At 44.3% G+C, this 16,221-nt stretch overlaps 1 protein-coding gene across 11 annotated transcripts in view; it reads left to right on the top strand.

The window, feature by feature from the left end:
- The window catches only part of FHOD3 (formin homology 2 domain containing 3), a 642,552-nt gene that overhangs the window by 393,117 nt on the left and 233,214 nt on the right, over positions 1-16,221 (top strand). For all 11 annotated transcript variants that reach the window (XM_090049608.1, XM_090049605.1, XM_090049607.1 and 8 more), the window contains exon 6: positions 9,150-9,244. In XM_090049608.1, the coding sequence (XP_089905734.1) occupies positions 9,150-9,244 (95 nt within the window). The remainder of the gene's footprint in view (positions 1-9,149; positions 9,245-16,221) is intronic.

Raw genomic sequence — 16,221 nt, 5'->3', positions numbered from 1 at the left:
CAGCAAAGAGCCTTGCCTCACTCCCTCTGCATTGTAGTTTTACATATCCCACAGCTCTGCTGTTCTCTCCAAACAGTCCAGCCCTGAGAGAACGTGGCACTAGCAGGTGTGAGGCTTGAGCACCAATTCCCTGCACTGGGATCCAGTCTCACTCCAGCCCAGCTGCACACTTGGGAGCCAGGAACACACACTGCACAGGGACCTCACCTCTCCACTGTCAGCATTCAGCACAGGCACTGGGCACCCAGGAATCTGCCCTGGCCACATACTGGTCAGAGCTGGGCTGAGTAGGGTTGGTGGGTGTTGGATGCCTGTGGCAGTGCAGCGGCAGGTCTAATTAGCACAGCTCTCTCCAAAGGTGGGTTGCCACCAGAGACATAACTAATAAGATTTGGCCCAGCGACCTCTTTCACCCTTCCTCCTCCAAAGCTACCTACTGCCACCCCTCCCTGCCCTCCCTGCTCTGTGCTGAGGGCTGTTCTCTCTTCCCCACTTCCCTTTACCCTTACCACTAACTGCTGTTGCCATTGACTGCCATCAAGGGCCTTGCTTTCCATACTGGATTATATCCTGTTTTCAGTATCCCCATGTATTTGACATGCCATATTTACCTGAATCCAAGATAAGGTTTTCTTTCCATCTGTCCACGTGGAGGAGCTCATCTTGGATTTGAGTACTGGCCTGGAACAGGCAGAAGCTCAGCTCTTGCTTTGGCCTTGGATTTGGGGTCAAAGCCAGAACTGAGGCCCTGCCTGCCCTGGCACAAAGTGCCTCATTTGATGGGGGGAGGGAGCACATGGCTAGGAGCAGCACAGCAGAGACTGTAGGGTATGGGGAGAGCCTATATCATACCCTACAGCCCCTCCCACACCTTGCCGTCCATGCCTGTGCCTGCTCCATCCACCCCCCTCTCCCTCCTCATCTCCTTCACCCTTTCCCCAGATGCCTCTCCTCCCTTATCTCTGGCTCTGGTTCCTGTACATCCATCCCCAACCTAGCCAGGCCAGAAACAGTGGCTCTTTCTTCTTGACATAGGTGGATTAATGGACAGACCAGCTGGATCCAGGCCCAGGGGCCACTACCAATTCAGGTCCCCTGGATCCTCATCAGGAGGGAAGCAAAAGCCATGGTTGTAAACTGTTTTTGTCTCCCAGCACAGGGACAGAAATGGCACTAAGTTTAAAACTATGGCTTTTGCATTTGCCTCCCTGTGATCTGGGAGCAGGGCCCCTCCACCATTGGGGCTGAGGGGTGTAGGGCTGGAGCCAGGGCCAGGCTGGGCCAGGAGTGCTGTGCTTCTGCAGGCAGGCAGTGGGGGGGAGGCCAGGTTTTAGGGGGCTATGGTCACCCCAGAATTCATCTTAGCCCCTGTCCCCCATAGTGACCTGTCTCACCACTGCTGCCTGCCCGCAGAAGCATGGCACAGTGTTCCTTGCCCTGCCCAGCCCTACACATCTGTACAGCTGCATGGATACACCCGGTCAGCAGCTCTCTGCAGGTAAATCTAATAGGAGCTGGGGCAGGGAGCTCGACAGAGTAACAGGCAGCTCGTGTGGAGGGGGCAGGGAGCTGCCTTAGACTGATCATGAGGAGGTGAGGGGGGCGGCCTGTGAGGGGGAGTGTCTGTGTCTGTAGGTGCCTGTCTGTCTCTCTGTATTTGCCTGTGTGTGTGTGTGTGTGTGAGTGTGCGCGCACGCGTGAATTTGTTCCAGAAACTTCTATTGGCGTAGAGCCTGCTTAGTTAAGGTCTGAATTTGCCCATCAGCCATTTGTTTGTTTTTTAAATAAACATAGTCAGAAGATGTATTAGTCTGATAAACGGTGTTTTGACTCTGAGGAAGTAGGAATAAAATAGCATTGTGCTGACCCCTAGTGCTGCTGTTCTACTGCGTAATTCACTCTGGTGCAAATTTGGAGTGGACAGATGCGGCTGCAGGTCAGAGAAGCTTAACACAGTTGAATGCTATGGGGAGGAAACAGCTTTGAAAAGCTTGAAACTGCAGGTGGGAAATTACTATTTTATTTTACTAAAATAAACTTCAGAAAAACCTGGTGAGGATTCTGTGCCAGCTGTTTCTTCATTGGTCAAGTTAACCCTACTTGCCTCTTGTCCAAAACATCGTGGTGCCAAGATTGGTAGGCTTTTTCAGACTGTGAAACATTTTCATAAATCTGTGGTATTTCAAAATCTGTGCAAATCCTGGCTGATCCATCTTTTCCCATCTTAAGCCTTGCCTAAGAAATCCAATAATATTTCGCTCAAAAGCAAAGGAGCAATGGGTAAATTCATTGACTGTGTTCAAATAAGATTAAGGATTTGACTTACCCTAGCAAAAGCAAAAAAAAATCCAAATTAAGTCTGCCCCTGTTTTTAAACCCTCCTCTCTTCACCCTTTATAGCACAATAACAGATTTTCTTAATGTGAAATGTTGATATACTTCCAAAGGAGAATTCCAGTTAATCCACAGATTAGAGTAAAGAGTTTGAAGCTGTTCTAATAGAATAGCACCCAGGTTAGAGACATATACAAAGTGAGAATTTATATGTGTTGAACCAAATTCAGCCCCAAAGTAACCCCATTGACTTAACAGTCCCTCCCAAGTAAGTCGGTCTCTCTAAAGTGAAACTCTGCCCCAATGCATGTATTTCTACATGCCATAATGCAAATACTCAGATCAGCTCTGAGGGAGCTAGCTAGCTAAGATACTAAAAAGATGTTTTCTCAATATGTGGTAGGGAAATTATTCCCAGAGGGAATGTTGCTGGTTAGTAGCTCTTGCTGTCAACAGGTGTTACTGCAAAAGTGAATTGGCTGTACCAGCAGATCCAGTTAACAGCAGATCCATTAACTGCTTCCCTAGGGTACTGTGTTCTTCCTTTGGCCTTCTCACTCTATTCTTTTCAGGTATTCTCACTTATTCCTCAGCACCACTATGCCATAGTACAGACAGTCAAAAAATGCAACGCTGAATCAATTCAATCTTTGCACATTAATCTAAGCTGCATAGATTGAACCAATAAGCAAGTGAATTTACTTTTGATTCTGGGAATGCAGCCACATGTCTGTGGTGGCTCAGGCCAGAAGCCAGGGGGCACTAGAGAACATCTCCCTGCTCTGTTGGGTTGGAGCAGACAGCTTGAGCCGTCCTACAAGGTGGGGGGTGGCTTCTGGGGGAGGTGCAAAGCATCTTGGAATTCTGGGGAACTGTGAGTTAACTTGAATCTAGAGGGGATCTGGACCAGAAGTTCAATAAACTGATTTAGCCTAAATCAGTCTGACACTATGTCCATCTACGTTTACCTTAAATGAGTTTTGGCCATTTTGAGAGTGGTTTATGTGCACTGAACTTTGGTTGTGTTACAAATTTGAACCAGCTCCTGATCACTTATACTGGTTTATATATAATTTATGTTCCTAGCCATAGTGTTCTTTGGGAATTGATGCAGGACAGTCCAGAGGAAGCAGTGTCATTTCACTTATTTATTTGTTTATTTACTTATTTATATCAGTTTTCAGGTATTTTCTAACTGGGATTTAACATGCAGGTATTTTTTAAACTTTTTTTTTTAAGGCAGCAGCTGTGTATGCCAATCCAAAAGTCCAGTTGAAGCAATACAGATGCTGCCTCTTTTCAGTATTCATCCTCAGGAAAGATCACCCCCATCCTAATTTCTTGCCTTTGTTCCTGTGACTTCCCTGTAGTCAGGAAATAACATGCCCTTCAACAGTTACTGTATGGAGCTTCATTTTAAGGCCTGGCAGCAACTGATAATTTGATGTGTGACAGATAATCTTTGCAATCACAACTTCTATGCAATGTGGCACCACTGAAAGCATACCATTTACCTAAAGTGCTCAGCAAGATTGTGTGTAATATTCTTTATATCCTGTAAAACTTTAGTCTGCAATTGTGGGTTGGTTAAACAGCAACAGAAGGTCTAGTAGCTTTTCTTTCACGTGTTTGTAATTTTCCACCAAGTTCCCAAAGAAATTTCTTATAGCAGAAACAGATACCATCAGATCCTTGGGGCAGCATCCGATAACAAAAGAAGAAAAAAAGAAACTTTGCGGTAGCATATGAAAATTGTCAGGAATCTCTTGAATCTTGTTGCGGCTTTTTGTGGGACCTGTTAATGTGCCCTAAACCAGTGTTTTTATGTCCACTCATATTTAAAAATCTGGTAAGTATTGTAGCACAGATTTCACCTAGACACCCAATCAATTTTGAGCATAAGCAGAAAAGTTGTCTTGCTTTTTGTTTATGCTTTTGTTTTAAAATCAGATTCTTTGCTTTGATTTTTTTTTCTTATTAATTGGGAAAGCATGTGCCAAGAATCAAATTTGTTTTGCATTTGTTTCAGATTCAAATTAAATCCCTTCACCCCAACCAAGGAATTCACTAGAAAGGAATGATCTGGTGACCTTATCATGGGTTTGATCTCATGCTGATCAAAGGCAAAATCTTTTTTTTACCAAAAAGAAGTAAAAACAAGAATTAAGACCGTTCTCTGATTACTTCTGGATAACCGTGTTCCCCCTCTCTCTAATACCCATCAGAAAATGGCGAAAAGGAGCCTGTTATCCATTCTGTGTAATTTTAATCTCTTTTCATTTATTGGACGTATTTATCACTCACCTTCTGAGAGAATTTGAGTTTTAATATATAGATGCTTTATGGTCAGTTACAGCATTTGCAATAGACCAAATAGGAGGTTTACTACAGATAATGGCAGTTAGAAGCCTAAATCTCAGTTCCAATGCAGTTAAGTGCTTGACTCCTGTTGTTGCCACATGGGCATCTCTCTTCAAATAGAATGGTCAGTAGAACAGTATTTTAAATTACGGGATCATTTAAGGCCAGAGATACAGCTGGTAAGGGACATAAAAATACAAGAAAAGGGATTCTACAAGTATGTCGAGGAAAACCTGGGATTCCATAGGTCCCTTATGGAATGCAGAAGGCAATCTAGTTGCAGACAATGCTGAAAGGATTTACTGTCCTTTTACTTCAGTTTTCACAAATAGGGGGAGCTGCCAGCTGTCAAGTATAGTTGGCAGCAACGATAGGGAAGGAGACAAATAAGATAAAGTAATGGCAGAATGAGTTAGGGATTACTTAGTGAAGCTAGATGCTTTCAAGTCAGTTGGGTCAGATGGGATGCATTCGTGGGTACTGAAGGAATTGGCTGAGTTACTTTTGGAGCCATTGGCTATTCTTTTTGAGAACTTCTGGAGTTTGGGTGAGGTCCCAAATGACTGGAAAAAGCAAATATTAGTGCCTATCTTTCAGAAGGGGAAGAAGAAGGTTCCATGTTGACTGTTTCTGATCACCTTATTCTCCCCTAGGTGCTTAAAGGAACTATAGTCCATTCAGCCTGACTACTTACCAGGAAAGATCATGGAGCAGATCCTTAAGGAATCCATTATGAAGCACTTCCATTATTAAGCACCTAGGGGAGAATAAGGTGATCAGAAACAGTCAACATGGATTTACCAAGAGCAAGTCTTGCCTGACCAACCTAATTTCCTTCTATGATAAAATGACAGGCTCTGAGGATGAGGGAAGAGCAATGGATGTGAAATACATTGACTTTAGCAAGGCTTTTGATATTCTCCCACAACATCCCCCATTAGCAAGTTAAAGAGGGTTACAATAGACTACAAACTAAATATAAGCCAACAGTGTACTCTTGTTGCCCAAAAAAGCCAGCAACATCCTGAGTTGTATTAACAGGAATGTCTCTTGCAAATCAAGGGAATTAATTCTTCCTCTCTATTCAGCACTGGTGAGGCCTCAACTGAAGTACTGTGTCCAGTTTTAGGCCTCACACATCAATAAAGATGTGTACAGTTTGGAAGAGTCCTGTAGTGCAGCACAAATTATTAGGGGCCTGGGAGGCAAGACTTATGAGGAAAGGCTGAAAGAGATAGCGTTGTTTAGCATGGAGGAAAGAAGAATGAGGGGGGATTTGATAACAGTCTTCAAATACCTAAAAGGTAATTACAGAGAGGATGGAAATGAGCTTTTCTCCGAGGCTTCAGAAGACAGGACTAGGAGCAAAAGCCTCAAGATGTAGCAGGGGAAATTTAGGCTGGAGATTAAAAGGGACTCTTTGACTGTGAGACTGGTCAGGCATTGGAACAAGCTACCTAGAAAAGCTATGGAATCTCCATGCTTGAAAACTTTCAAAATTGGTTAGAAAGACACTTGCCTGGAATGGTTCAATTGGGGATGATCATGTATTGAGCAGGGGGCTGGACTGTATGACCTTGTGAGGTCCCTTCTATCTCTACTTTCCTGTGATTCTACAATCCTATGCATAATATAATAATTTTATCCACACTCATTTGCAAAAGTGTTCTAATAGCTTTTGAATTTTGTTAACTATAGATTACACTGAATATATTACAGTAGTAGGTTTGGGCCCCAGGGCAGTCATGATGTTCTCTGGTGGACACATAGCTCCTGCCCAACTGTGGCTCTGTGGGTATGGGTACCTTCCCATTTCTCTCTCCTGCCATGTCTTGATGTAATTAGTTAATTTGGAAAAAGAAAGGCTGCCCTAGAGTCCTAGAAAGAGCCCTCATCTGTCCATTGGCCAGAACATCTTTCCTGGCCCCTGCTGGCCCCAGTTCTGCCCCTCAAACATTAGGTTGGCCCTCCTGGCCCAACCCCAAGGCACCTGTTGCCTTAAGAGCTATTTGTGGTCTCTTTCCACCCATACACTTATGCCCATGCCTTGCAGATGTTACCAGTTATACCAGTTATGACTTCAGGCCTCCCCATACCTCCATACCCTTGTTGGGTCTTCTGCCTTCCTGACTTAAGCCCCTTTTGTCTGGCTGGATCCCTCTCAGCCTAAGTCCACTGGGCCAGACCTGACTTCTAGACTTTTGCTCCTTCTTGGGCTGTGGGCCCCTGGTCCTGGTCTCATCTCTCTCAAGCTGTGGCCCCTGGCCCTGATCTCACCCCTCTTAGGCTGTGGGCCCCTGGGCCTGCAGGCTTTGCCTTTCTCTGCTTTCTGCCTGCCTGGTCTTGAGCCCCAGGCCCTGGCACGGCTCTAAAACCACAGATGTCCCTCTGGCACCAAGGTGACCTGGTATAAACCACAGTGCACCCTTCAGATGCCCCTCCATGGATTCTCATCGCCCTTTATAGCTACATCCTGTCCCCTGCTGTAAAGCTTAAACAAACACATAAGCCTACTGGCTATACCCCAACACTGGGTCTTAATCCATGCGAGCTGAAAGCCTCTTACTTGCGGTCCAGAGGGCAGTTCAAGTGCCAGGCAGTCTTTTTCATGTAGGCATTCTGCTCAGGAATTTCTCTCCCTGCTGCCTGCTGGGCCAGACTGACCACTCTTTCTCAGGCCCTAAGTATATGCCTTTCAAACCTTGTCCCTTCCCTGATGCTTCTCCTTTCAAGTAACAGCTGTCTGGCTCCCTGCTACAGTTGCTTTAAATCAGGCTTGTCCAACATACGGCACGTGGCCATCCATGTGACCCACCAAGCCATTTTCTGTGGCCCGCGCTGCTGCAACGGGAAACTAAAGTAAACACTGTTTACTTTCATTCTGACCCCTTGTCCATCCCTCAGCCCGGCAGCAGCTTCCTAATGGCTCCTGAAGGGCTGAGGAAGAGACAAGATTCCCACATGCACCACATCAGCTTGACATTTCCAATGCAGTGCGGCTTCTCCCCTCCCCCTCATTTCACGGTGTCCCTTCCTCATTTGCATGGCAGCTCCTCCCCTCTCCCACATTGCAAGGTTTCTGTTCCTAGCCCCGCCCCTCCCTTCCTCATTTGTATGCTGGCCCTGCCCTGTGCCAGTCCCCGCCGGCCACGTGGGCTGGAGGAGGTCCCAGTGCAGCAGGCGCAGGGGGTGCGGATGCCAGCTTGGAGGGATGCTGTGGCTGGGCCTGTGGGTGATGCTGCTGCCGCTGCTGCTGTGTCTGTTGGGACAGGAAGCTGGCACCGCTCCTGCCTCCCCGCATCCTCCTGCACCCGCATATTTCACGCTGGGGGTGGTGAGTTGCGGGCTTTGGGGAGGGAGGGACCCAAGCTGCTTGGGCTTGGGCTCAGGCTGCCCTGGGGGAGAGGGAGCAGGGAGGTGTCCCTGCACATCCCGCACCCCCCCTGTATAGTCCCCTAATGTCCCCCTGGCTGCTGAGCCCAGGTGCGCAGGTTTGGGAGCATCCTCGAAGGCCACCCAGGTGGCAAGGAGGACACGGCAGGGCCAGGTGGCACCCCTTGACCCCTGTGCCCCCAGGCTGCAGCCGGACTGGATAGGCCGCACAAGCGCCCACTCCTGCCGGCCCACTGGGTGATAAAAAGTTCATGATCTGACCCTGCGTTCAAAAAGGTCGGACACCCCTGCTCTAAATTGTTCTGTTTGAACCAAGCCTGTATGACTCTTCTGTTCCATAGTGAGAGAGTGAGCAGGGAACATTTTGGAGAAGAGTTTTGCTAATCCACTTTTTACCAAGCGTAGCACTTTATAGTCTGTATGAAAAATATCTGACTTTCTTTTTTACTCAACAAATATTTACCAGCTATTTACTATAACAAAATCTCATTAGCGGGACTTTATTAATTTTGCATAGCACAGTGTAGTACAGTGTTTTACTATAATATTATAGAAAATTATCATAAACAGATAAGATAAATAAACAAGAAATACCTTATGATCATTTGTCTTGTTATTTTGTGTTTCTTCACCGGAACTCAACATTTGATAATTCATAAAATGCCACTGTGAAATGGTAACATTCTTCTGGCAAACACAATGGTTTTCCTAAGTCACAAAATATCTTAATCCACCTACATGAATTCCAAACCTAAAACTTCCAATACATTTCTTAACAGTTGCAGACATGAATGCCCCATTGGCTCATTGGTAAGGAGTTGCCTTCTTAAGGTAATGGAACTGATCGTATCAAAGCAGAACTGCAGTGACTCCAAACAAAGTTTGTAGAGCTACTTCAGTTTAACCTCAGCATTATCTGTTGTTCTCTGTCTTTTGCTAATAAAGCTCCATGCACACTTGTGACCTATAGAAACAGTATAATGAATTGCAACATAGCATTGGGATATTAATAAATCTTAACTTGGTCTTATTGTATTTTTTGCCTCTCTTCTTTATTATAGCTTTGGGTCAGATTATGCTGTATGTAGATGGGATGAATGGAGTGATAAATCATAATGAAACCATCCAGTGGCTCTACACTCTCATTGGCTCAAAGGTAAGAAGCTCTCAAGATATCTTGTTTACACATTTTTCAGTATTTTATAAATATATTGTATTTCAGTGCTTGTGCAGTAACTGTTAAATTTGGTGGTAGGATGGGTTCTCTAGTTAAGTGATTTGCACCTTAGTATTGATTGCTTAGGATAGATGTATACAGTTTCTTTTTAAAGAACAAAAGGAATTTAGGAAAAATAACTGTGTCCAGAATTCAGTCCTTCACAACATTTGTGAAACAAAGTAATTAATCAGAAGACTTCAGCATTTAAAATATAGTCCTTTCTGCTATATTTGGTACTTTCATTTTATCTTTTATGGGTCTTGCTCAGCTTCCAGGTTTAATAGATTTGTAAATATTTATGCAAGAAGGAACTTCTTTGGTCATTTAAGATGATCTCCTTTATAATTCAAGCCAAAGATTTCACCCAGTAATTCCTTTGTACAGCCAGCTGTGTTTAGCTGAAAAACTTCTAGTTGAACTAGAGCATATTTTTTACGAAAACATGCAATCCTAACACAAGGACTCCAAGTGAAAGCATCCCTAGTCTAAACTGAAGCAGACTGGAAAATGCAGGTATCTTTCCTGCAACTGCATAACTACAAAAATGCTCAGACACTATATGTCTGCCTCCCTAATTTTGATCATGGTCAGATTCATAAAAGTTTTGGCACTGTCCTAACTAGAAGTAGAATCAGACCCAGGTTGTAGGCAGTGACCCAATGTCTGGAGGAAGGACTGTAGATGTGATGTAAAGTGTTTCAAGTAAGGATGATGCAAAGCCTGCTAGAATCAATTAGAACCCCTCTCTATTGACTTCACCAGATTTTGGGCTAGGCTTCTAAAATCAGTGAAATATCTATTCAGGATTCCAGTGTGTGATATCCCTTGACCTGTGTTTCATAACACAGATAATTACCATGTTTTTAAAGGAAAGGTAACAGATGTTTGCATTTCTTTAGTCAGCCATTTTTTTTCAGGCCCTCAAATTTGCCAGGGTGGTATTTGGAGAGAATTGTTTTTCACAATGTGACAAATCCTGACACTCTCTGTCTAGGGTCTCCTGACCCAGAGGAAATACAGTTCTATGACTTAAGGAGGCAGGAACTAAGGGAGAGAATATTCCCTGCCTATATGTGACCAGATACAAGTCAATGAAAAGACTGTCATTTACTTCAATAGGAAGTGGTTTAAGTGTGTAGTGCAATGCCCTGTGTTGGAAGATCTTCTCATACAAATGGCCAAGTAATGAGTGGAACATAGCCAGACCACTCTGGTGGGCTATAAAATGTATTACTGCTCCCACCTTTCAACCCCTGAGGGAGTCAGGAATGTGTAAGAGCCCTCAGAGGCCCCTGTTAAGCAAGTGTAAAGGATACGGTATTTAAAACAGCACATGTTTATAGGGGATCTGGAAGTTCCTATTGCTGGTGGAGCTATGAACCAGATTGGCAACGATGGGAAATTTCCAAGAATTTTCTTTAGAAGGTGAGCCTACAGGAAAATTTTCCTTTGGAATAACTCTGTAACACAGATGCAAGCACCCATGCATGTGAACATGCATGCACCTTGAGTCCTAGTGGCCTTTTGAGCGTGTAAAGCACTAGCAAAATTATCAAGGGGAAAAACTGTTGTCTGGGTTTTTATAAGGACTGAATCACTTTGGGATGGCAAATAATATCTGTACTTATGGGAAAAAAGATACTAGGTAGGATTGTCAAATATAAGGCTTCATGAAGCCAAGGTATAACAACAGTTCATGGTTGGGTGGAAGATCAGGAAGGAACTCTTCATTCCCTGTATATTTTTCCCCAATTTGCTGCCTATGTTATATAGCCTCTTAGTTCCTTGAAGTATTATATTAGTCACAGCTACAGAGATGATGCCAGAGTATGTGCAAGGTTCAGGTCCTGGTGTCCTATGGAATGCAGGCAGGAAAAAAACAGAAGATACTGCAATGGGGAAAGAGAAATCTTGTTACCTTCTGGATTAAATGAGCTGTCTAGATTTTCTTTGCTATAATGAGCCTGCCTTTAAGATTCTCTTGCTCTCCCTGGAGTCAGACAAAATAATTATCTCCATACCCTGGCTCAGTGCCTGCTCCTAGAAAAATGCAGACAATGTGCATTGAAGAGCTTGGTTTCAGGTAGCATCAAAGATACTTTTTTTCATTATTATTTGACTGCCTTGGAAGAAGTCTAAGACACTGTGTCTGTGCCAAAAGTTAATAGAAAGTATGACAAGTTCACTAGCAGAATGTGTGATGTGACAGCTGCTTTATGTACTTGAATGTGGATTTGACTTTGCGTGAAAAATGAATGCCATAAGCTTCTGCTTTTTCTGTAGCATAGGATTATAAAAAACATCCCACCAAACAGTAAGGCTGGTAGCATTACTAAAGAGGCACTAAAGGTATCAAAACAAAGCAAGGAAATACAAGGTATACAGTGTATTTAGCATAGCATATTAATTGGTGACTGAAGCATACTGTTTCTTGCTTTTAAATACTGCATAAGTCCTTCAGGGGAGATGTGTGAAGTATTATCCTTGGAAATCTTTTCTATCAAATTCCATGTTTTAAATTTATGGTTATTTGTTCAGTCGTATTCATTTGTACTCCTAATCTACGTCCATTACTCACTTTGAGTAAGACAAAGATTTCTTAGGGTGGTATCTTTTATTGGACCAACTGCATCATTGAGATAGAGTTGGACAAACTTTTAAATATAAGACATCCCTCATCATACATGCAAAAGTTTGTCCAACTCTATCTCAATAATGCAGTTGGTCCAATAAAATATATCACCCTAAAAAATCGTTGCCTCTTGCATACTATCCTGGCCCATCAGAGCTACACTATCATTCTAACACTATCATCGCCTTGAGTAATGCAGGGGCTTTTCTACGCTTGTTTTTTATACTAGGTATTTTCTGTCATTGCTAGTAGTATTCCAGTGCCAACTCTCATAGCAAAGGAAACTGGAGCATGTGTTGATGGGTCCCTGCACTGCTAGCATTTTATCACTCCATTGTCTAGACCAATTTTGAACAGAGTTACAGGGCATAAAGGTTAAAATTACCCTAGCCTGTAAGCACTAGCACCTCTACTGGTGACAGGAAATACCGTATTTTTCGGACCATAAGACGCACCTGACCATAAGACGCACCCAGTTTTTATGGCAGGAGAGACTATGTGTGCCGGTGGCCGGCCATTTTTATTGCCGGCTCCCGGCCACCGGCACGGGCGCCGGCTTCCCGTGTAAACAAGCGGCGGATGTCCCACTCGGGCTCCGCCGCCTCCGCAGGCAAGCTCCGCCCCGTCTCCCCGGGACACGGCATAAACAAGCGGCGGGTGTCCCGCTTGGGCTCCGCCGCCTCCGCGGGCAAGCTCTGCCCCGTCTCCCCGGGACACACACCTTCGGACCATAAGACGCACCCTCGTTTTCCCCCCACTTTTGGGGGGAAAAAAGTGCGTCTTATGGTTCGAAAAATACGGTACAATAGGTAGAAAAAGTTAGTGTTAGGAAACCTATACAAGTATAAGGGAATAACAGAAGGTATAGTTAAAGCTGACACTACTTTTTTCTGTGTTTCCTGTCATTTTTGCCTTTTTCCCCCGTCTTATTTTTCTCACGTCTTCCCTGCAGTCTATCCCCCATCATTACACAAGCATGTAAAATAATAGACTTGGAATCTAATAATCTTGCGAACCACTTTAAGTAAGTAAGAAGGAAACTGTCCAAACCAAATGGCCAATCAGACACAAATTCCTACAGTTTTTCAATGGATGTAGTAACCTATCTGGCCTTTATATCTTTTGAAAGTCCCCCTACTTGTTGGTTTAAATGTTCTGGACGTTCTCAGTTCTGTGCCAGCAGCCCAGTATCTTCCGCCTTTATTTGAGTATAATTTCATGCTCTGTGCGGAAATTAAAGGCTTGTACATGTACCCAGCAGCTTTGAAAACAACAGGAACATTGCTGTAATCCTCAAACAGACTCTAGGTTCAACTGGAGTGGAAAAGTTGCTTTGATAGGAACATTGATTTTATTTAGTCTTTTTGAAGAAATTTCAACATAACCTTGTCATGGACAGAATGATGTTGTCAGTTTTTGTCTCCAGTTTTGTGTTATAGTGTAAATTGGTTGTAAAGGGGCATAAAACATACTAGAGATGGAGTAGGATCCCTTTTAGAGCTCTGTGGGGTTTATCACTGAGAAGAGTTCAGTCGGATATTAGATGACATTGGAAACGTGATGCCTATACATGAGTGCAGCGGCTGCTCCAACATGGTATAATTATAGCACATCAGAGCAGACTCAATTAACCAAGTCTGCTAGAGCATAACTGTACCATGCTTCAGAATGGAGGTGGGGACACTTTAAAACTCATTGAATAAGCTTTAGATAAAGCGCCCCTGCAGCCATTTTGAAATGTGGGGATGCTGATACATGAGACACCCTGAGCACTTTAATTAGAGTTGTTCTTGGAGTTGCTCTAATTAAAGTGTGCCTCCTCCACCCCCAAGCATGTGTATAGGCCAGGAGGCTTGGTGTGTTCCATAGCTGGCTAAAAGTTACATATACTAAAGCAGTCATCAGTCCTTGTAATGTGGTTTTTTAATCCTGAAATCAATGCTCACATAAATTGACATATAAAAGAAGCATATAGAGCACTATGGCAACACTTGTTGAAGAAAACTTTACAAAGGTGCCTTTGCTGCGTAAATCCACAATTTGTTTCTGTTCACCTCAGACTTTAGAATTCATCTATAAGACAGTATTAAGAGTTCCCAGAACTGTAGCACAGCTTCACTTTCTTCCCATCTGTGAGTATTCCTGATGATACTAAATTTTTCCCATTTGATGATCCAGGTTTCTCTAATTTCCCCCAGGAGATCTGGAAAAAAACCACTGTTTTTGGCATTGTTTTTAATGGAAAGTAATCCATTTTCAAAGTGATGCTGAGTAACCTCAGAAGACTGAGTGGAATGCTAGGCCTAGGTTGATATAACAAGGTTAATTAAAGATTTATATCTCACATATTGTTTTAATTTTTTTCCAGTTTGCTTCTGTCTGGGTTCAGTATTGTAAGGATAACTATGAATCTTAGCTATTTGGTATTTCCTATGCTTTGTATGAATCTTTTGTTCCATTGATATTAAAAGGCAGCCTTGGTTTGCATTCTGGAGAGATGGTGAGTCTACAAAGTTCCCAAAAGACTTTGGGCAGGACTGATTAAGAAGTATCAGAAGTAGCCTACTGATTTTAGAATGGAAGTGCACATAAGCAGAAGGTACCACTAAGGGGCAAATTCAAAATTATGGAGATTAATGGAAAGACTTAGTTAGATTTGGAGAATGTCCTGAGAGGTCATTTTTTTACTTAGGATCTAGAATATGGAAGGCCAAATATGGTCTGGTTAGAGCAGGAAATCAAGCCTTTGCAGTCCTCTGCTCTACTTTTGACTAAATTTAAATATATGCTCATGTGCTTTTCTGAATAGAAATTGATTTAAGTGCTTAAAAGTAAACTTGATTTTCTCTCTCATACCTTATCCTTTTATGAACATAGGTTTAATATTGTAATAATTACTTCCCCATTTGGGAAGGGGAAGCTTCAATGGAACCATTTTTTGTTGGAAAATTCAGGTTTGTCAAAATTGAAACACTTTGCCGAACTCATGTCAGTTTTTCCAATCTTTGGTTTTGGAAGGAAAAACAAAACAAAGCTCTGGTGACATTGAAATACCCCCTATTTTGGGCATATCTAAAACATATATATTTTTTAAATCCTTTGCAAAGAATGCAGGAGTTTTAAAATTTTGTTCTGATTAAAAAAGAAGCTACATTTTGAAATCTTGAATTCCGTCCTGAAACAGTCGTCAGCTTTTACCATCTCTATTTCAGTTCTAATCCTCTGTACCTACTATATCCAACAGCTGTCATATTCTTTGAGCTGCGTGTCCATGAGCTGCCTCATTATCTGTATCTCCATACATTTAATCACTTGCCATTCGTTACCAGGGATCTGGGTTTTCTGTTTGCCACAGAAAAACGGAGTAAACCATAGATTTTACCTTTTACCAGAGGCAAACGTGGATTTCTCATTTTACCAGAGAAACTTGTGGATCTTGCAGTTTTGCAGTGAGCTCCCTGAAGGCTAGCGGAGTTGGGAGGGAGCGGTGGAGGGTGGTCAGGCGGGGGCACCATGCACATGGCCCCAGGCAGCTGGGAGAGCAGCTCCCATAGGTAAATGGTGTGGCAGGATTGAGGCCTCTGTAAGGAGAGAGGGAGGAAGGGAGCTGGCAGGACTGGGGTTGCTGCCCAGCCAAGCAGTGCATGGACCTTGGGACCTGGGGCCACAAAGCACGGCTTCAGGGCCCTGGCGGGGAGCATGATGAGGGCTCGCGTGGCTCATCTGGGGGAGGGGAAGGGCTGGCTCCCTGCTTCCATGCACTCTCCTGAGGGGCAAGGGGGGACCCACACCCTCCAGATCTGTGTGCAGGGTGGGCACGGGCTGCCCGCTCAGGCTCCCGTGGGGCCTCAGCAGCACAGTGGGCGTGACCCGGTGTGGCAGGTAACAGCAGAGCCTCACAGAGAAGCTGTGAGCTCTACGCTGCCCTTGCAATGTAGCCCCTGTGCGAACCTCTGCTTTCAGAGGCACAACCCCGCACCGCTGCTCTCACTGCAGCCCCACGCACAGGAGGCACATTGCCAGTGCAGCACAGAGCTCACAGTGGCAAGCAGCTTCTTTGTACAGCTCTGTTGTTCCCTGCTATGCCAGGTCACACCTGCTGGACTGCGGAGGCCCCAAGGGAGGGAAGCAGGGTGGGAGCCCAATCCCGCAGCCTGCACCTGCTCCGCATACTGATCTGAGGGGTGCAGGTACCCCCTGCCCCCTGGGAGTGTGCGCAATGGCAGGGAGCCACCCCCGTCCAACCCTGCAGCAGGGGGGAGTGGGGGCAGGGGGCTGCAGA

Source organism: Crocodylus siamensis, chromosome 5 (genome assembly GCF_052110815.1).
Source record: "Crocodylus siamensis isolate JL-2025a chromosome 5, ASM5211081v1, whole genome shotgun sequence".
NCBI lineage: Eukaryota > Metazoa > Chordata > Crocodylia > Crocodylidae > Crocodylus > Crocodylus siamensis.
The sequence above is the reverse complement of the archived record's forward strand: the minus strand, read 5'-3'. Positions and strand labels throughout refer to the sequence as shown.